General features: G+C 42.9%; 1 protein-coding gene across 4 annotated transcripts in view; it reads left to right on the top strand.

Annotated features, from left to right (window-relative positions):
- The window catches only part of slit1a (slit homolog 1a (Drosophila)), a 274,736-nt gene that overhangs the window by 151,271 nt on the left and 101,480 nt on the right, over window positions 1-21,985 (top strand). For all 4 annotated transcript variants that reach the window (XM_057847549.1, XM_057847552.1, XM_057847551.1 and 1 more), the window contains exons 5-8: window positions 1,076-1,147; window positions 5,078-5,149; window positions 12,070-12,141; window positions 12,823-12,986. In XM_057847549.1, the coding sequence (XP_057703532.1) occupies window positions 1,076-1,147; window positions 5,078-5,149; window positions 12,070-12,141; window positions 12,823-12,986 (380 nt within the window). The remainder of the gene's footprint in view (window positions 1-1,075; window positions 1,148-5,077; window positions 5,150-12,069; window positions 12,142-12,822; window positions 12,987-21,985) is intronic.

A 21,985-nucleotide genomic window follows, 5' to 3' on the forward strand; every position in this document is an offset into this window, starting at 1 on the left:
CGACAGGCGGATCGGTGCAGCGTCTGCAGTGATGCGGACTCTGCATCGGTCCCTTGTGGTTAACAAGGAGCCGAGCCAAAAGGCAAAGCTCTCGATCTACCAGTCGATCTATGTTCCTACCTTCACCAGCTCGTGACCGAAAGAACAAGATCCCGGATACAAGTGGCCGAAATTAGTTTGCTCCGTGGGTGAGATAGGGTGAGAAGCCCGGTCATCCGGGAGGGATGAGCTGCTACTGCTCCCCGTTGAGAGGAGCCAGCTGAGGTGACTCGGGCATTTGGTTCGGATGCCTCCCTAGGTGCTCCGGGCATATCCCACCGGCGGGAGGCCGCGGGGACGACCCAGCACACGCTGGAAAGACTGTGTCTCTCGGCTGGCCTGGGAACGCCTTGGGATCCTGCTGGAAAAGTTGGTTGAAGTAGCTTGGGAAAGAGAAGTCTGGGCTGCCCTCGTGACCCGAACCAGGATTAAGCGGTAGATAATGGATGGATGGAGAATTAAGGTTTTGATGTACTACCTTGTGGAAAACTTAATAATTTTTACGATACAGTGGTACAGTACCTTTATTTGCGAACGTCTCTACATAAAAACTTTTCAGGTTACGCGATACCTCAACAGGAAATATTGCCTTTTGTTACGAAAGAAATTTCAGGATATGAAAGGCAAAAATATACAGTATGGCTGATACGTGCAGTACCCAGAGTTTACTGACTTAACATACTTATAGCTGCTCTGCCATTGGCTATTTCCAAGCATCTTCCTGTCATTCAATTGGCTAAGAGAAACCTCTACTGTATGTGTATGTGTGTACCCCTGCGTCCTCTTCATTCGCCCCTTGTGTTCTGACAGCTTTACATGAGTGCATTAACTTTTATTCTTTATTCTTGTTTTTTTTTTTTTTTAATAATTATTTTACATTATAATATTATCCCAGCAAACTCTAGGCAGTAGGTGGGTTACACCCTGAATTAGTTGCCAGCCAAAGTTTTGAAATGGTCCTTTGGAATATATTTTCATGTTGTAAGCCACTTCAATTAATTAACCATCAGCTTATTCATCCTTCTTGTCTCCCCAGAGATTTGAGCGAGAACCTCATCCAGTCCATCCCAAGGAAAGCTTTCAGAGGAGCTACAGACATCAAAAACCTGTAAGTGGGCTTTACATGTGAACTTGATGGATAGCATATTCTATAAAGGTTAAATCATGCTAACTAGACTTGCACACCTATCAGTTTGATTGGTATGCAGGATGGTCTTTCCACTAACTACACCATTCAGCAACAACAGCACTCCTCCTCAAGAGATCCTTGTTGACTAATTCCAGGGGACACAGCCACTAAAGCATAAATATTGAAACTCCTCACTCAAACTGTAGAACTGAAAAAGTCTTTTGAAATAAGGGCTACATACAGTGGGGAGAACAAGTATTTGATACACTGCTGGTTTTCCCACTTGCAAGCCATGTAGAGGTCTGTAATTTGTATCATAAGTTCTCTTCAACTGTGAGGGACTGAATCTAATACAAAAATCCAGAAAATCACATTGTATAATTTTGAAATAATAAAATTGTATTTAACTGCATGAAATAAGTATTTGATACATTACCAACTAGTAAATATTTCGGCTCTTAGTTCTTTTTTAAGAACCCCTCCTGTTCTCCACTCATTACCGGAAGTAACTGCACCTGTTTGAACTTGTTATAAAAGACACCTGTTCACATGCTCAAACAAACAAACTCCAACCTCTCCACAATGGCCAAGACTAAAGAGCCGTGGAAGGACATGAGGGATAAAATAATAGACCTGCACAAGGCTGGGATGGGCTACAGGAAAATAAGCAAGCACCTTGGTGAGAAGGTAACAACTGTTGGAGCGATTATTAGAAAATGGAAGAAGTTCAAGTTGACGGTCAATCTGCCTCGTTCTGGGGCTCCATGCAAGATCTCACGTCATGGGGCATCACTGATCATGAGGAAGGTGAGGGATCAGCCCAGAACTACACAGCAGGACCTGGTCAATGACCTGAAGAGAGCTGGAACCACAGTCTCGAAGAAAACCATCGGAAACACATTACGCCGTCATTGATTAAAATCCTACAGCGCACGCAAGGTCCCGCTGCTGAAGCCAGTGCATGTCCAGACACGTCTGAAGTTTGCCACTGACCATCTGGATGATCCAGAGGAGCAATGGGAGAAGGTCATGTGGTCGGATGAGACCAAAATGGAACTTTTTGGTCTAAACTCGGCTCGTCGTGTTTGGAGGAAAAAGAAGGATGAGTACAACCCCAAGAACACCATCCCAACTGTGAAACATGGAGGAGGAAACATCATTTTTTTACGGCTGCTTCGCTGCCAAGGGTACAGGACGACTACACCGGATTGAGGGGAGGATGGATGGGGCTATGTATGGCCAGATCTTGGCTGACAACCTCCTTCCTTCAGTGAGAGCCCTGAAGATGGGTTGTGGCTGGGTCTTCCAGCATGACAACAACCCAAAGCACACAGCCAAGGCAACTAAAGAGTGGCTCCGTAAGAAGCATCTGCATGGGGGAGTGGGCCAAAATCCCTGCTGCAGTGTGTGCAAACCTTGTCAAGGACTACAGGAAACGTTTGGTATCTGTAATAGCAAACAAAGGTTTCTGTACCAAATATTAAGTTCGATTTTTGTGATGTACCAAATACTTATTTCATGCAATTAAATGCAAATGTATTATTTAAAAATCATACAACGTGATTTTCTGTTTTTTTGTATTAGATTCCGTCCCTCACAGTTGAAGAGAACTTATGATACAAATTACAGACCTCTACATGCTTTGCAAGTGGGAAAACCAGCAAAATCGGCAGTGTATCAAATACTTGTTCTCCCCACTGTATCTTAAAAAAAAAAACAAAAAAAAACAACAACACAGTTTGGTTGCCTTGATTCAACAATTGTTGATTACTATCAAGACTGGAAGACTAAGAATCTTCTGAGACATAATTTTCATGTCCTGTATTTCTCTCTGTTCTTATGGATAATTAATTGGTTTTAAAAAGGACGTTATTCATATGTTGATTATTATTATTATTATTATTATTATTATTTTAACCCTTCGCCTCCCCTATTGTCAATATGTGCCTGATCCATTTGTGCCAGATAAACATCACCTTTTCCCATCAGGAAATAATATAAGACAGTCACTGTCATTATCACAGTTCAAACACATACAAACATGAAAAGTGAAAACTGACATGAAAGGTTACGCCCATTTAAAAGTGTTGTTCACCAAAACAGCAGCCCTTTTGAGGCATTGAAGCCTAAAATAAGTATGTGAACCCTCTGCCTAAGGAGACTTAAAGAGCAATCAAAACCAGTTTTTACCAAACAATTTAAGTCAGGTGTGTGCCCAATCACTGATGAGTGTTTGGGTGGTTTTAGTTAAAGTAGACAGTTTTTTCATCTGTGTGATTTTGACAAATATCACATTTGATGGGAATTTATACAGAAATGTGAGAAATTCCAACAGATACTTTTTCATACCACTGTAGTGACCTTCTATGCTCCTCTTTTAATGAGGGAATTAAGTGTATTTTGGAAAAAACTTAGGGAATTGACCTATGTTCAAGAACTGCTTGGCACTAGATAGTTACATATTGGTCACATGTGCAGCCCCCGCTTGAACATCAGATGACCAGTGAACTGCTTGCAAGGCTAGGGCTGCATTTCAAAAACAAGTTCGAGTCGCCCTCGCTCACTTCTATAAATTCAATTCAATTCAATTTTATTTGTATAGCCCTGGATCACAACAAGGTTGTCTCAAACGGCTTTGCAGAGGCAATACGATACACAATCAGAAACAGCAAATGAAGCAACAAAGATGAATGAATAAAGTTCAAGTCCTGGGTATCCCCAATCCTTAGACCCTCCATGTAGGCAAGGAAAAACTCCAAAACTCCAAAGTCTTTGGGAGAAAATGAGAAACCTTGGGGAGTACCACAGTCAGGAGAGATCCACTCCCAGGACGGATAGACAGGAAGCACCAGGACTGCTAATGGGAATTAGCAATTAAGATCCCAAATTACCGCCAGAAGGCAGTGATTCCAGCACTTTATTCCTTTTTAATGCAATTGTACAGCATTTTTACTCCAATATGCTATAAAGGCTTTTGGGTATTATTGCCAAAATGTATTTTGTGTATATCAGCCAGCAACCAATCTTTCCCAGCTGACTTTGGGTGACAATCTGACAATTGTAGGACACATATGGGGGGAAAAAACACCACTGACGCTCACATTCATGACATAGTGTTTCGTCTTCACTGGCCATCACATGCACGTTTTAAAAATGTTAAGGGAAGTACTTGGAGAAAATCCACGCAAACACAAAGAGAACAAAGCAAGCTCCACACAAGAGGAAGATTTGAAACAGGATTCTCTGGACTGTGAGCCAGAAGCACTAACCACTAGACCATTTTTTCGATAGCACCTCATAGACTTCACTATCAGTTGACGAGACACGGGGTTCGGGGCCGATCTGTAGGGGGCCTATTTTCAAAAACTTAAAATTCAGATATTTTCAAAACCAAAGCCACTAGCGAACTAAAACCAAAACAGGCCCCTCCCCTAGGCATATATGAGCCTCCATGAGCAGTGAAATAAAAAACTTCAAAGTCATTCCCGAATAAAATCCCGATTTCTGGTCCCTAGTTTCTACATGTGCGACCACTCAAAATGACGTCATGGTTCCCCAAAACTGAGGATACAGTGTGAAATCAGCTATTGGGTGAGGGTCGCTTGTTATGTATTTGTTCAAAGGCTAACGTATCATTATGATGGAGTAGACGTACAGCTATCTAGAGTGCTAGATGCCTTCTAACTGGGAGGTACATGCATGCATCCTAATGATGATAAACACAACGTAAGCTACCCCCTCTGCCTCTTCTGTCCACTCTTGGGGATACATGATCTTAGATGAACAGTATTGATTTCTTTTAGTCCATCAGTGTGCCATATACTGTTTAGATGATGAGCAGCATGCAGGGGGCAAGGAGGATTTTTTGTTTTGCTTAAACGTGTCTGGGGTTTTTTTTCTGTCTCACAGTCAGCTGGATAAAAACCACATCGCCTGCATCGAGGACGGAGCATTCAGAGCTTTGCGTGGCTTGGAAGTGCTGTGAGTATCTCCTTCCAGTGCAATATCATTCCATTAACGCACTCAGTTAAATGAAGACATTGTTTCGCTACCACTAATAATAACCATAACTAAAGTATACACATAATTATAGGGGCGCTAATGTCAAAGCCCCACATGAGCGCCTCTTGAGGGGGGCCCGTATTGTACGGGCCCAACCGCCATTAACTCATTGTTCTACACAGTTGACAGCAGAATTCCCCGCTATCACATTAACACCCTCCTGTACTGCTTTCAATTCCAAGGTCAGCTTGTCATCTTGAAAATAGAGCTAACACCATCAAGAATTGAATCCTTAACCGAGTGCTTTTTTTGTGCCATTTTTATTTGGGCAGGGGGTGTAATCATCAACATTCATATTTGCAGGGCTTTTGTTTGAACGCTCCCCCTTTAAACAAAAGAGTCTCCACTGGAGATTGGGCCATAGGGGTTTCAGCAGCCTTGTTATTTTTATAGTAAAAGACTGCTTTTTTTCTTTCTTTCTTTTAAGGGGGCTGGGAAGACCCCCCCCCCCCCCCCAAAAAAAAAAAAAAAAAAAACATTAAAGGCTGCTTTCATGGCGTGGATGGATTGCAGATGTTGTGATAGGTTGTTATAATGGTGTAAGTGGGGGCTGGAGGTTGTTTGTATAGCTTTTTATGGGGGGGCAGGTTGCATTAGAAGATGTGTAGGGGTGGTGAGCTGTTTGAAATATGGTTAATAAGGTTACTAGTCTGATTGAAATGACCTGATTCCTTAGCTGCAGCTGATGCCCAGGGTGTGTGCATGATTGGGTCTTCACGCGGGGTTGATTAGGAGTCTGACGCGTGTGTATTTGGACGTGTGCTTTCATAGGAGGTGTCCAGACTTTGCCCATTTATATGGAATGAGGTGTTATAGTCATACCGGGGTGTGACCTCAGGATAGAAATTACATTTAAAGGGTACCATGGATTGAAAGACTTAGATAAATATATATTGTAGCATGAGTTATAATAATTTAATATTCAAACTAGGAGTGGGAACCTCTTGGTACCTCACGATACAATACGATTTGCGATACAACGATAACGATGATCTGACGATACGGCGATACAACGATTATCGATACATTGGTCAGGAAATCATTCTAGGATATTTTACAAACAACTAACAAACAAGCTTCTGCTGTGAATTGGAAAGAGTTTATCAATAGTATACGTTCAATCCGTTTGGAGTGGGAGGATGGCAGCGAATGATCGCTGCCATCCTCCCAGTTCAAATGTATTGAACGTCTATGGCCGTCAGTGGCAGCCAATGCCAGGCAATGATAAATTAAAGTAATTTGAGGCCATTTAAGGTCATTTACCTATTAATTTTCAGTTACTTCCTGTTGATTTTGGGGTATTTTATGGGTCACTTCCTGTTGATTTCTAGTTACAGAACAGGAAGTGACCTGGAAATCACCCAAATGAATAGGCAGTGATTTCAACTTTAACAGAAAATGACCAGTTAATGCCCTAAAATGAACAGCAAGTGACCTGTAAATGCCCTGAAAATCAGACAGAATGACCGTGAATGGTCTGGTTTCGAATGAACGAACGTTCCCAGTCTAAATGGATTGGGTGTCAAGCACTGTTAATGCAGCCTTAGAGTTAACAGACACGATTATGGTCGAAGATTTGGGTAGCAACTTGTTGGTTCCTTAATATTTTTATTTTATTTTATTTTTTAGACCCCTCAAAGTGACCCCTTATGATGAGAAAAATTAATGAACTGCAGTTTCCCTTGCCCAGACGTGGGTTACCGGGGCCCCCCTCTGGAGCCAGGCGTCGAGGTGGGGCTCGAAGGCAAGCGTCTGGTGGCCGGGCCTGTCCCCATGGGGCCCGGCCGGGCACAGCCCGAAAAGGCAACATGGGTTCCCCTTCCCATGGGCTCACCACCTGTGGGAGGGGCCAAAGGGGTCGGGTGCGCAGAGAGTTGGGCGGCAGCCAAAGGCGGGGGCCTTGGCGGTCCGACCCCCAGCTGCAGAAGCTAACTCTTGGGACATGGAATGTCACCTCTCTGGCAGGGAAGGAGCCTGAGCTGGTGGGTGAGGCAGAGAAGTTCCGACTAGATATAGTCGGACTCTCCTCCACACACAGCTTGGGTTCTGGTACCAATCCTCTCGAGAGGGGTTGGATTCTCTTCCACTCTGGAGTTGCCCACGGTGAGAGGCGCCGAGCGGGTGTGGGCATACTTATTGCCCCCCGGCTTGGCGCCTGTACGTTGGGGTTTACCCCGGTGAACGAGAGGGTAGCCTCCCTCCGCCTTCGGGTGGGGGGACGGGTTCTGACTGTTGTTTGCGCATATGCACCGAACAGCAGCTCAGAATACCCACCCTTTTTGGAGTCCTTGGAAGGTGTGCTGGAGAGCGCCCCCTCTGGGGACTCCCTCGTTCTACTGGGGGACTTCTACGCTCACGTGGGCAATGACAGTGAGACCTGGAAGGGCGTGATTGGGAGGAACGGCCCCCCCCCGATCAGAACCCGAGTGGTGTTCTGTTATTGGACTTCTGTGCTAGTCACGGTTTGTCCATAACGAACACCATGTTCAAACATAGGGGTGTCCATATGTGCACTTGGCACCAGGACACCCTGGGCCGCAGTTCAATGATCGACTTTGTAACCGTGTCATCGGACTTGCGGCCACATGTTTTGGACACTCGGGTGAAGAGAGGGGCGGAGCTGTCAACTGATCACCACCTGGTGGTGTGCTGGCTCCGATGGCAGGGGGAAGTTGCTGGCCAGACCTGGCAGGCCCAAACGTATTGTGAGGGTCTGCTGGGAACGTCTGGCAGGATCCCCTGTCAGAAAGAGTTTCAACACCCACCTCCGGCAGAACTTCTCCCTTGTCCCGCGGGAGGTGGGGGACATTGAGTCCGAGTGGGCCATGTTCCGCACCTCCATTGTTGAGGCGGCCGATCGGAGCTGTGGCCGTAAGGTGGTTGGTGCCTGTCGTGGCGGCAATCCCCGAACCCGCTGGTGGACACCTGCGGTAAGGGATGCCGTCAAGCTGAAGAAGGAGGCCTATCGGGCCTTTTTGGCCTGTGGGACTCCGGAGGCAGCTGACAGCTGGTACCGGCTGGCCAAGCGGACTGCGGCTTCGGCGGTCGCCGAGGCAAAAACTCGGACATGGGAGGAGTTCGGCGAGGCCATGGAAAACGACTTCCGGACGGCTTCGAGGAAATTCTGGTCCACCATCCGGCGTCTGAGGAGAGGAAAGCAGTGCACTATTAACACTGTGTATAGTGAAGATGGTTTACTGCTGACCTCGACTCGGGACGTCGTGAGTCGGTGGGGAGAATACTTCGAAGCCCTCCTCAATTTCACCGACACGCCTTCCTTTGAGGAAGCAGAGTCTGGGGACTCCGAAGTGGGCTCTTCAATCTCTGGGGTTGAAGTCACTGAGGCGGTTGGTAAGCTCCTCGGTGGCAAGGCCCCGGGGGTAGATGAGATCCGCCCGGAGTTCCTAAAGGCTCTGGATGTTGTAGGGCTGTCATGGCTGACACGCCTCTACAACATCGCGTGGACATTGGGGACAGTGCCTCTGGATTGCCAGACCGGGGTGGTGGTCCCCCTTTTTAAAAAGGGGGACCGGAGGGTGTGTTCCAATTATAGAGGGATCACACTCCTCAGCCTCCCCGATAAAGTCTATTCAGGGGTGCTGGAGAGGAGGGTCCGTCGGGAAGTCGAATCTCGGTTTCAGGAGGAGCAGTGTGGTTTTCATCCCGGCCGTGGAACAGTGGACCAGCTCTACACCCTCAGCAGGGTCCTCGAGGGTGCATGGGAGTTTGCCCAACCAGTCTACATGTGTTTTGTGGATTTGGAGAAGGCGTTCGACCGTGTGCCTAGGGGAGTCCTGTGGAGGGTGCTCCGGGAGTACGGGGTGCCGAGCCCCTTGGTAAGGGCTGTTCGGTCCCTGTACGACCGGTGTCAGAGTCTGGTCCGCATTGCCGGCAGTAAGTCGAATTCGTTCCCAGTGAGGATTGGACTCCGCCAAGGCTGCCCTTTGTCACCGATTCTGTTCATAATTTTTATGAACAGAATTTCTAGGCGCACCCGAAGCGTTGAGGGTGTCCGGTTTGGTGGCCTCAGCATTGCATCTCTGCTTTTTGCAGATGATGTGGTGCTGTTGGCTTCATCAAGCCGTGACGTCCAACTCTCACTGGGGCGGTTCGCAGCCGAGTGTGAAGCGGTTGGGATGAAGATCAGCACCTCCAAATCCGAGACCATGGTCCTCAGCCGGAAAAGGGTGGCATGCCCTCTCCGGGTCGGGGATGAGATCCTGCCCCAAGTGGAGGAGTTCAAGTATCTTGGGGTCCTGTTCACGAGCGAGGGTAGGAGGGAGCGGGAGATTGAGAGGCGGATCGGTGCAGCGTCTGCAGTGAGGCGGACTCTGCACCGGTCCGTTGTGGTGAAGAAGGAGCTGAGCCAAAAGGCGAAGCTCTCGATTTACCGGTCGATCTACGTTCCTACCCTCACCTATGGTCACAGGCTGTGGGTCGTGACCGAAAGAACAAGATCCCGGATACAAGCGGCCGAAATGAGTTTCCTCCGCAGGGTGTCCGGGCTCTCCCTTAGAGATAGGGTGAAAAGCTCGGTCATCCGGGAGGGGCTTGGTGTCGAGCCGCTACTCCTCCGCGTTGAGAGGAGCCAGTTGAGGTGGCTCGGGCATCTGGTTCGGATGCCTCCTGGACGCCTCCCTGGAGAGGTGTTCCGGGCATGTCCCACCAGCAGGAGGCCCCGGGGTCGACCCAGGACACGCTGGAGAGACTATGTCGCTCGGCTGGCTATCCCGCCGGAGGAGCTGGCTGAAGTGGCTGGGGAGAGGGAAGTCTGGGCTTCCTTGCTAAAGCTGCTGCCCCCGCGACCCGACCCCGGACTAAGCGGAAGATAATGGATGGATGGATGGATGGATGGATGGATTTATTTTTTTTGACATTGACACTTTTATAAAACAATATCTCGATTCTTGGCAGGAGCATATCGATAACCCTTTGGGATACAAAGTATCATGATGTATCACCATTTCAATATTTTGTCACACCCCTAATTCAAACCCCTCTTAATGTTTTCGTTTTTATGAAATTTGAAAAAATTAGTGAAATAGTCGGTCGCTATTGTTGTTGACGACGCAATGCACTATGGGCGGTGACATCACTGGTCAGGGCTGCCGTACTTCCACAGTCTTACTCGTTAGCTACATAAACATGTCGTCGGTTCTGCAACTCCAATTTAAACCCGAGCGGAAAAGCGATGAGCAGGACAGCCCTGTGGATATTTCACAAAACGAGCAACAAAAGCAATTAAATGAAGGTCGCCAGCGGGATTCGGACCCACATTTCCTGTGCGACAGATGAGCATGTAGACCACAGGACTATACGTCCACGTGACGTTGGAGTCATGAGTTTCCTTTTTAAGCAATCACAACTCACAGGTGTTGTCTGTCCACCCGCTAAAACCTGGAAGGGAAACGCAACTGGAAAGAAAGTGCAGCTAGCTTGATCACGGAATTAGAAAACATGGCTCACTTCGGACAGCAAGCAGACAACAATGACATAGGGATTGCGTGGAAGGGTTTATTAAATACACACACACACAAAAAAAACACGGGATCACAAATGGAGACACAAAAAGGGTCCGTGACAGTAGGTCAGGATCAATTAAAAAAAAAAAAAAAAACAGGGAAAACCGCGGCAGTAAGTGATACAACTAACAACAAAGGGATATACAAACTGTCAAATAGCAGCAAGTCAATATCTTGACAAGCCGCCTAAGATCGGTTAAAAGCTGTTAAAGATGGTTAAAATGATGAGCTGTAATTGGATGCAGGTATGATGTTGAGAAATCATCCCACAGCTCTCTAACAAAACAATCTGACCAGCAGCAGAATTTGACAAAATCATGCCAATCGTCATACTAGCTTTTACTTGCTAGCCAGCAAAGCTATTCATCAGTCCAACCTAACCGCGTCATCACCCCAAGCATGCATTGCGTGCGCATAAAATATGGTGCCCTCCGTAGGTCAAGATATGTGCCAAATACAATAGATTTTTAAATCAGTGGCAATAATATATGTGTTTCTAACAACATATTTTAGTCAATGAGAACAATTGTGGCTTATTAGAGCATACAAGTCTTTAAGTCAGTGGTACCCTTTACCACTAGAACGACCAAGGGTAGATCACTTGATACAAATCACTAACCAGAGAAGGATCATCTGACCCTAATCAGCAAATCTCTTGTGAGCACTATGGTCCTCATTAGTCATACCCATTCACACTCACAAAACGAAAGGGTTGGATTGCTCCAATTAGCATCTTGTTTGTGGGGTAGGGCTGCCTTGGCTTTGTTGGACAGTGGACCGCTCAGGCAGGCAAGCAGGCGGACAACCTTTTTACATATTCCAAAAGCTGCATTTTGCCTACAGTACAAGGGACGGTGTCATAAAAAACAAAATATTTTTTACGTGGTGACATATGACACTTCGCCCTTTTCCCGGGGGCTAGGTGTCGGAGGTTTTTGCCGAAGAAATTTTTCCCTCTGCACCCTGTTTGCGTCCACATGAGAGTAAGCCAATTCCTTTGCAAGACCCACCAAGAAGTCCACCTGTCTTTCTTATATTCAAGATGCTAACTGCAGCTATCCAGATTGAAACCCCCCCCTTCACACCTCAGCGACTCCACAGGAGTGTGTAGGGGAGTGGCCTGCTTGATTGCTTGTTTGAGTGGTCTATTGTTTGACAAAGCCCAGTAGTCAGAGTGGTATCGGGGTCATTTGACGACTTTCTTTGTATTCCTTATAGCCAAAAAAAAAAAAAACCTGGGACGTCCAATGTTAAGAGCATGGCTTAACTTTTTTGGAAGAATATGCTGACAATTATTCTGCTCTTTTGTTCCCCCAGAACCTTGAACAACAACAACATCAGCAGCATCCCAGTTTCCAGCTTCAACCACATGCCCAAACTGCGAACCTTGTGAGTGACACCGACTGAATTTGCTGTTTGAAATAACGTTGTCAATTGCCTCTTTCGCCAGTGCTGAATTAGATAGGGTCTTTTGTTCAAGACAGTGTTGGAGGGGGGTGGGCGCCAAAACCACAATGAACCACAATGGGATCTCTAGCAAAGCCAGGAGCTATTATGCCCCCCATCTAAACACAACAACAACGGGCCCTTATAGAAGCAAATAACCCCTGGAGCCTATTGTGCAATCATTTGATTACTAAATACGGACTTATGTTCAAATGAAAACAATCACGGCTGCTGAAACAATCTGCCATGCCTTCAAGTGTCTTGTGGTGGCCTTGCAGGCTTCTTTGCTCTCATTGGGGTTATATTTTATGGCTTTTCCAATTTGTGTGTACTGTATGTTTCTGTGCACACCAGCGATGACTATTCTCGACAAACGCAGCATTCCAGGAATGCCGTGTTTGGAGTGTCGGGTTTGGAAGGCTCGTCTCCCTCATCGAGAATGCTGCATTTACCATCATTCATGCAGTGTATTATTTAGTCAGTTTTGCCACAGTGGTTGTTTGTAATGAGCTCGAGAAAAGAACAGACACGTTTGTGCTATTTGTGTCTTCACTCACAGTTAAATTGGCTGGCAATTGAGGCAGAAATAGCTCATTTTCTTCCTTTTTTTTGTTTGTTTTACAGCCGTCTCCACTCCAACAATCTCAACTGTGACTGTCATCTAGCCTGGTTGGCCCAGTGGCTCCGGCAGCGGCCTACCATTGGTCTGTTCACTCAGTGCACAGCACCGCCTGAGCTCAAAGGTCTTAATGTGGCGGAGGTTCAGAAACACGAATTCAGTTGCTCGGGTAAGATCTTCATGTGTGACAAACACCGCAAACATTTTGTATTGTTTTCTATATAAACGCCAACATCTGAACATGGCTTAATGACAGCGCTTCACTGGCTTTTGTATTCTCCTGGTTGCTACTGTGACTGTACGCTTCTTTCTTTCTTAAAATCGCTGCCACATCATCTGAAATAGATTGTAACAAGATAGGTTGCACTTCATTCAACATTAGCTTCACTGTCTTCTGAGTGAATCTCCGATCCATGCGGTCCCCAGAAGGTCTCCTGCAATATTTGCGGCGACTGTGCTGTAATTCAATGGAAGATTCATCTGAAAAATCCACCTTTTTCCACAAAACTGTGAAATTTGGTGGTGGCAAAATCATGGTCTGGGGTTACATCCAGGATGGGGGTGTGCGAGAGATCTGCAGGGTGGAAGGCAACATAAATAGTCTGGAATATCAACAAATCTTAGCTGCCTCTTACATTCCTAACCATAAAAAGGGACAAATTCTGCAGCAGGATGGTGCTCCATCGAATACTTCAATCTCTACCTCAAAGTTCCTCAAGGCAAAGAAGATCAAGATCCTCCAGGACTGGCCAGCCCAGTCACCAGACATGAACAGGATGAAAGAGGAAGCATGGAAGACGAAACCCAAGAATGTTGATGAACTCTGGGAAGCATGCAAGACTGCTTTCTTTGATGTTCCTGATGACTTTCTCAATAAATTGCATGAAACCTTGCCGATGTCATTCAAGCCCATTGAAGTCATACAAAATATTAAATTTGGATCTTACAGCACCACTGCTTAATTAGCTTATGTTATGTAACATATTTTTTGTATTTGAAGTACATTTTTTGTTCAATTTTCACACTACTTTCTGCAGGCGACAAAACTTTTGTGTTGCCAAAATTTGACCTTTATGTCGTCATTAAATGCTAAATCTTTTTTCAGTGAACAAATATTATTTTTGGACATTCAACGTCATTTGGGAGAGTCTTAGCTTTCATATGAGCCATTTCTGAAACCAATTGAATAATTAAAAGTCAGGTTGTTAGCAATTGTTTCTATAAAATGGATAAGCGACAAGACTTTTGTCAGGGACTGTACCTAAACAGTTAATTCAGATTTGCACGGAAATTTGTGTTACATCGCGAGCGTAGGGACGGAACTCGTTCGTAAACTGGGGACTTCCTGTAGTTGTCAGTTGAATACTAGTTTAAGACTGTCAAATATTGGTTGTTTACTGGCCATTGGTTTTTTCCTCCTAATTTTGGAAAACAGAAAATGAGCCCAATTCCATTTTCTGTTTTTATGTCTGTTAAAAAATAAATAAATTAATTAAAAAAAGAGAGAGAAATGAATCATCTCCCATTCCCCAATTAAAAACTGTTAATTCAATAGCGGAAAACGAGATCAGTTTATTGAACTGAATTCGAAAAACAAAATATGTCCAATATTTTTGTTTTCCATGACATTCCCTTTACAATGAGCTAGTGCTGCAACGATTAATCGATTAACTCGGGTTTTCGATTGGAAAAAAAAGATTCGAATTAAATTTTGCTGATTCGAGTATTCGTTTGATTATTGTGGCATTGTAGTGGTTTATTTCGAAAGTGTTTGCATTCAGTTTTCTTGATTTGAGTGGATACACTACCCTCTAGTCTGCCTCATTTTACATGGGTGAATCCAGCTGCTCCATGTTAAGACCAACTTAAGCTAAGTTTTTGTTTAAGCTAATGTTTTTTTTAATGCATTCATAATTTAGTTTATGAGTATATTCAGCCATTTTTTGTGGGAATATGTGTCTGAACCATTTGCTAACGCATTTTAAAAAAAATAATACAAAGTTAGCGTTTTATATTATTTAAGCTAACGGACTTTTTCTATATAAGTTAGCCAATTGTTCTTTTGTTAAACATAGATCCTCATTTTATTTTTTTTATTTATTTTTTAATACTGTTTGAGGCTCAACTCAGGTATTTTGATTTTTCATGTTCCTTATCTGATTACTCAACTATTCGACAAACTAGGTCATCGAATAATTGACTGCTAAAGTAATCGATAGCTGCAGCCCTACAATGAGCCATGACCCGGAAGACAATGTTCTTCTTGTTCTCCTCATAAATCAATATTATGTAGCTGCAGCAGGGTCTAGTTCTTCTTGTTGAAGAAGAACATCATCTTGCGGTTCAAGGCTCATTGTAAAAGCGAACAAATATTGGGCTTATTTTTTTTTTCCACTTCAGTTTAATGAACTGACATTGAAAAAAACGGATTAAGGGTCGTTTTCCGTTATTGATTACCAGATTTTAATTGGGAAACGATTCATTTCTCGATTTTTGCTAACACACATGAAAAAAAAAAAAAAAAAAAAAAAATTGGGCTAGTTTTCCATTTTTTGTTTTCCAGAATTAGAAGGAAAAACAAATGGCCAAAAGGTATACGGACCGTTCACTGTATATTATTGTTTCTTTTTCTTTAATCATTTTAAAATGATTTTTTTCCTTAGTTGGAAGGTTGGAAAAGGGCTATGAGAGTTCTACTGAAAGTTGACATGTTGACACATTTTATGATTTTGGTGGAATTCAAATTTGCGCAATCACTCAAACATGCTGATTATTTATTTTTGTGTTTATTATTCTTTTTCCGTTAAGATTCCTCTGTCAATACAGCAAAAGGGAACAAATGCGCAAGAGCAGGACATGAGGTTATCATATCAAGACAATGCAAAAAGGCGAATGAGAACCTTCGCTCCACACAAGGCCATCTCACGACAACACCAGCTGCGATGATTGGTTGATATATCCGTGTGTTTGTTTTTGGGTGTGTATCCCCCATCTCAGTCGCTCTCCATGGGTTGTGAATTTTATGCAGCTATACAGCGCAACAGTACGGACCATTAACTATTCCACGCCCGCGGAAAGTGACTCAAAGCGTGGGAGTGGAACACTCAGAGATATGAAAAACGAGCAGGGACTGTCCGAGCAGGAGATTAACTGAAAGTTTAGGCTACACTTCATGGGAAGCTGCAGTTCCCATTCCTGGCATGATTTGTTGCACACGAGTTACAATATAATTAACAATCACTATTCCCACCCAAAAACAGGATGAGCCTACAAACATGAATACATCATATAAAGTCCTACAGTTATATAAACACACGTGCAAGAACAATTGGCCACAAGTTGAACTCCCTGTGAAGGACTCATTACTCGACTTTCTTGCTGGCATTCTATGCTGCATACCTTTTGTATTTTCATGTGTGTGAAGTGTTGTATGTGTGCAGTGAGCTGACCAGGCCACCTGCGGGGGATTTGGTGCAGGGTGGCGCTGAGTTGAGAACAGAAGATGGAGAAGCTAAGCAAAAGACCGAATGATCAGGCGAATGTGTTTTTGGTTTGACTACAAAATTCTGACATGTCGTCATTCTTTTCAGCTGCGAATGCGTTCTTGCTCAGTGCATATTGAGTGACAATTTTACTACATATTGCTCATCATTGTAGTTGACTTTGAAGTGGTTATTGCATTCAAATCTGTGATTCATCTTGGCAAAAAAAATGGTTTCGCCATCAAAGCAAATCAAAACCAAAACTGCTCCAACTTCACCTGTAAAAATAATTTTTTAACCCTTTACACTCAGAGTATTTTTTGTGAAATTAGGAGTTGGTTTTTTGAACTGGTATTTATGAATAGGGTTGTTCCGATCATGTTTTTTTGCTCCCGATCCGATCAGGATTGTTTTAGTTTGAGTATCTGCCGATACCGATATTTCCCGATCCGATTGCTTTTTTTTTTTTTGCTCCCGATTCAATTCCAATAATTCGCGAAAATGTTTCCCGATCATATACATTTTGGCAATGCATTAAGAAAAAAATGAATAAAACTCGGACGAATATATACATTCAACATACAGTACATAAGTACTGTATTTGTTTATTATGACAATAAATCCTCAAGATGGCATTTACATTATTAACATTCTTTCTGTGAGAGGGATCCACGGATAGAAAGACTTGTAATTCGGAAAGGATAAATGTGACTTTGTATATTGTGACTAAATATTGCCATCTAGTGTATTTGTTGAGCTTTCAGTAAATGATACGATAGCCATTTAACTGTTCTGCCCAAATGCATGATGGGGAGTGCAACCATGACTGTGGGTAGTGGCACCAATTGATATATCTTCTCTGCGTTGGGAAATAACCTAGGGTGTTAAGAAAAAGATCAATTACTACCTTTCTTCCCCACATTGCTTCCCACGATATTTCTAATTGTTGAGAGAGGGATTGTAAGGCTTTAGCCAATTAAAAAAAGGCTCCCAAGGCTGCCAAAATTCTCTACTCATTTTATGCTGCCTTTTAGCTCTATATACAGATAAAACGGCGCCATTATAGATTGAACGCGACATTGCGTGAGTGGGTCGTGCAGCGCATGCGTTAATTGCGTTAAATATTTTAACGTTATTATCACCGTTAACGCGCGACAAATTTGATAGCCCTACTTTAACCCAAAACAAAAGACATTTCTTCTGTAACGTTAAATACAATTAGAAAACAATTTAATTAAAAAATATATATATATTAAAAAAAGGTATGTCCGATATCTTTTTTGCCGATTCCGATAATTTGAAAATGACGTGATCGGACCTGATCATGCCGATTGATAGGGACATCTTTATTTATAAACTTAAAAAAAAAACAGTTCAAACATGCCTTGCTGCACATCTTTGTATTCCTAAGTCATCAAATGATTATGTCATGAACATTTTCCCAAAATTTTTACATCTTTGAAAGTATCATAACCAGCTAAACTTGAAGAATTTCAAATGCCAAATATGGAAAATAACACACATTGCTTGATTACAGATAAACTATAAATCTCAGTACGGTTTTGACAACTGATCATAAAAATGTAACATTTTAGCTTTAATTTGACATATTGCACATCGAGGTTGAGCAAATCAGCACGGGGTAATTTACATTCCAAAAATGGACCTTTTTGATAATATTTTGTAAACAATAGACATTATTGTCATATAATTCATTTCAATTAAAGGAAACTTCATCTTTCATTTCTGAGAGGGGTCTGTTCATGATACAGTGGGGCAATAAGTATTTAGTCAACCACTAATTGTGCAAGTTATCCCACTTGAAAATATTAGAAAGGCCTGTAATTGTCAACATGGGTAAACCTTAACCATGAGAGACAGAATGTGGAAAAAACCCCAGAAAATCCCGTTGTTTGATTTTTAAATAATTTATTTGCAAATCATGGTGGAAAATAAGTATTTGGTGTATACCAAAAGCCCATCTCAATACTTTGTCATGTACCCTTTGTTGGCAATAACAGAGGCCAAACTCTTCACAAGCTTTTCACACACTGTTGCTGGTATTTTGGCCCATTCCTCCATGCAAATCTCCTCTAGAGCAGTGATGTTTTGGGGCTGTCGTTAAGCAACATGGACTTTCAACTCCCTCCTCACCCTGTGGCGTCAAAATGATAACAAGAACCGGGAGCAAAAATCCCAGAACCACATGGGGGACCTAATGAATGACCTACAGAGAGCTGGGACCACAGTAACAAAGGCTACTTTCAGTAACACAATGCGCCGCCAGGGACTCAAATCCTGCACTGCCAGACGTGTCCCCCTGCTGAAGAAAGTACACGTCCAGGCCGTCTGCGGTTCGCTAGAGAGCATTTGGATGATCCAAAAGAGGACTGGGAGAATGTGTTATGGTCAGACGAAACCAACATAGAACTTTTTGGTAGAAACACAGGTTCTCTTGTTTGGAGGAAAAAGAATTCTGAATTGCACCATACCCACTGTGAAGCATGGGGGTGGTAACATCATGCTTTGGGGTTGTTTTTCTGCAGAGGGACCAGGACGACTGATCTGTGTAAAGGAAAGAATGAATGGGGCCATGTATTGAGAGATTTTGAATGAAATTCTCGTTCCATCAGCAAGGGCATTGAAGATGAGACGTGGCTGGGTCTTTCAGCATGACAATGATCCCAAACACACAGCCAGGGCAACAAAGGAGTGGCTTCGTAAGAAGCATTTCAAGGTCCTGGAGTGGCCTCGCCAGTCTCCAGGTTTCGACCCCATAGAAAATCTGTGGAGGGAGTTGAAAGTCCGTGTTGCCCAACGACAGCCTCAAAACATCACTGCTCTAGAGGAGATCTGCATGAAGGAATGGGCCAAAATACCAGCAACAGTGTGTGAAAAGCTTGTAAAGAGTTACAGAAAACATTTGGCCTCCGTTATTGCCAACAAAGGGTACATAACAAAGTATTGAGAGGAACTTTTGCTATTGACCAAATACTTATTTTCCACCTTGGTTTGCAAATAAATTCTTTAAAAATCAAACGATGAGATTTTGTGTTTTTTTTCCCACATTCTGTCTCTCATGGTTGAGGTTTAACCATGTTGACAATTACAGGCCTCTCTAATATTTTCAAGTGGGAGAACTTGCACAATTAGTGGTTGACTAAATACTTATTTGCCCCACTGTAAATTACAATATGTTTTCATTTGATTAACTTCTTGGAGGTGATCAATGCCATTTTCGATCAAATCCTCCTCCTTCGAATCCATGTCCCCTCTTTCTGGGGACTCATATTCAGATTTGGCATAATTCACTGCTTCTAATCGGCTGCTAAGGACCGGATTCTCTTCTACTGGTATTCTACACCTCTTCTACCCCTGCCTTGTCGTTGTGATGCCATATTGTCAATGTAATTGTGTTAAAAATTGATTATTCCAGCAGAGAAGTGATATTCAAAATCGCGGATGCAAGATGGCAGCCACTGACGCGAAATTAAACTCACTAACTTCAAATCAGCTCGGGAAAACTTATTTAGTTACCATGCCACAGTGCTGCCATCTGGTTTTGAATGAAATGGCTACTATCCCTCTATATACTGGCCAAAAAAGGTGTCTTTATAACGAGTACAACAGACACTATGGAAATCAAGGGGGCGCCAAAGTCCCCAATTGTACAGTGCGGAGTGTAAAGGGTTAAAAAAAAAAAAAAAGAGAGAAGACACTGTAAAACACGATCACTGCAAAACTTCAATTTTCTAAGTCGATTGTCAATTCATCAAAATTTCAAAAACAAAAAAGTTGAATATACCGTATTTTTCGGACTATAAGTCGCACATGAGTATAAGTCGCACCAGACATAAAATGCCCAACGAAGAGGAAAAAAACACATATAAGTCGCACCGGAGTATAAGTCGCATTTTGGGGGGAAATTTACTTGATAAAATCCAACCCATTGAACAGCTATGTCATCTTGAAAGGCAATTTAAAATAGAAATACAATAGAGAAAAACATGCTGAATAAGTGTACTGTACAATAATGTTACATGATGCATGAGCAACGAAATGCGAACACGGCCGGTACGTTAACGTAACATAGCTATTAAGAGTTATTCAGACAGATATAGCATAAAGAACATGCTAACAAGTTTACCAAACCATTAGTGTCACTCCAAAACACCAAAATAACATGTGCAATGATATAATAATGTGTTAAAATTTCACACATAAGTCGCTCCAGAGTATCAAACTATGAAATAACTGCGACTTATAGTGCGAAAAATACGGTTACATGGAATAACGCTCAGTTTTTTGACATGATAATATAATAATGGCTTTTTCCAGAGGAAAAAAAGCAAGGTGAAGACATATTGTCTACTAACAAGTTCATGTCGAGTGTAATAAAACATCTGAATTTATATATAAATGTGAAAATCTGCAGTGAATTTCGCAGAAGAAATATGGAGTGAAGCCAAAGATAATAATATATGTTGATTGATGAGAGGCAAGAATTTAAATATGAAGCCGCAATGGAAATGGGAGCTCTGAGCAAGTGTGTGCGTGAGTTTGCATGTGTATTTTTTCAATGACACAAGGAAGACGAAAACGGTTGCTGGGAAAATGCTCCAATGCGGAAAACCGACCATGTGCGAGAGCGAGATTACATCAAAAAGCTTCACCTCAAGTCTACCTGTCAGGGAGCTGTCACTGTTCACACTGCTCCAGCTGCGCTATGCACTCTCGCTGATCCCAGACCTGTCATATGTGGCGTACTCTATCAAGATGGGAGCTCCGCTGTGCCTTTTGCGCCTGATCCTAGATCTGTCAACCCTCTGACATCCTAAGATCACATGGACTTAGATCAGGCTGTTGATTGCATCTTTGTCAACACTGTGTTTGCAGTCCTGAATACCTCTCAATCTTTGGTCCTACACTGGCCAAAACGTGAAAACATTTGTGTACACAAAGGAGGCAAATAATTGTTCAAATCATATATTACACCAGACTAGGGCAGCAGCTATCAATTATTTTAGTAGTCGATTAATCGATGAACTAGTTATTCGAATAATCGAGTAATCGGATAAGAACATGAAAAATTGAAATACCCGAGCTGAGCCTCAAACGTCATGAAAAAATTAAATAAGAATTTATGTACAACAAAAGAACAATTGGCTAATTTACACAGCAAAAGTCTGCTAGCTTAAATAATATTAAACGCTAACTTTTTTTTTCTCTTAACAAATGGTTCGGACACATATTCCCACAGAAAAAGGCTAAATATACCTGTAAACTAAATTACGAATGCATTAGAAAACATTAGCTCAAACAAAAACTTAGCTTATGTTGGTCTTAACATGGACCAGCTGGATTCAGCTATGTGAAATGAGGCAGACAAGAGGGCAGTGTAGCCACCCAAATCAATAAAACTCAATGCAAACACTTTAAAAATAAACCATTACAACCCCACTTTAATTAAACGAATACTCGAGGCACCAAATTTAATTCGAATCTTTTTTTCCTGATCGAATACTCGAGTTAATCGATTAATCGTTGCAGCACTACACCAGACTATTATCACTAAAAAATGCAGTGGTTCTTGATTATTTGATTTGATTTTACTAATTTTGTTTTGTGGGTGCTACTATTAATTTGAATCATAATTTGTCTAAAAGATCTTTTATCCATTAGTTTC

The sequence above is a fragment of the Corythoichthys intestinalis genome, chromosome 10 (assembly GCF_030265065.1).
Source record: "Corythoichthys intestinalis isolate RoL2023-P3 chromosome 10, ASM3026506v1, whole genome shotgun sequence".
Lineage (NCBI taxonomy): Eukaryota > Metazoa > Chordata > Actinopteri > Syngnathiformes > Syngnathidae > Corythoichthys > Corythoichthys intestinalis.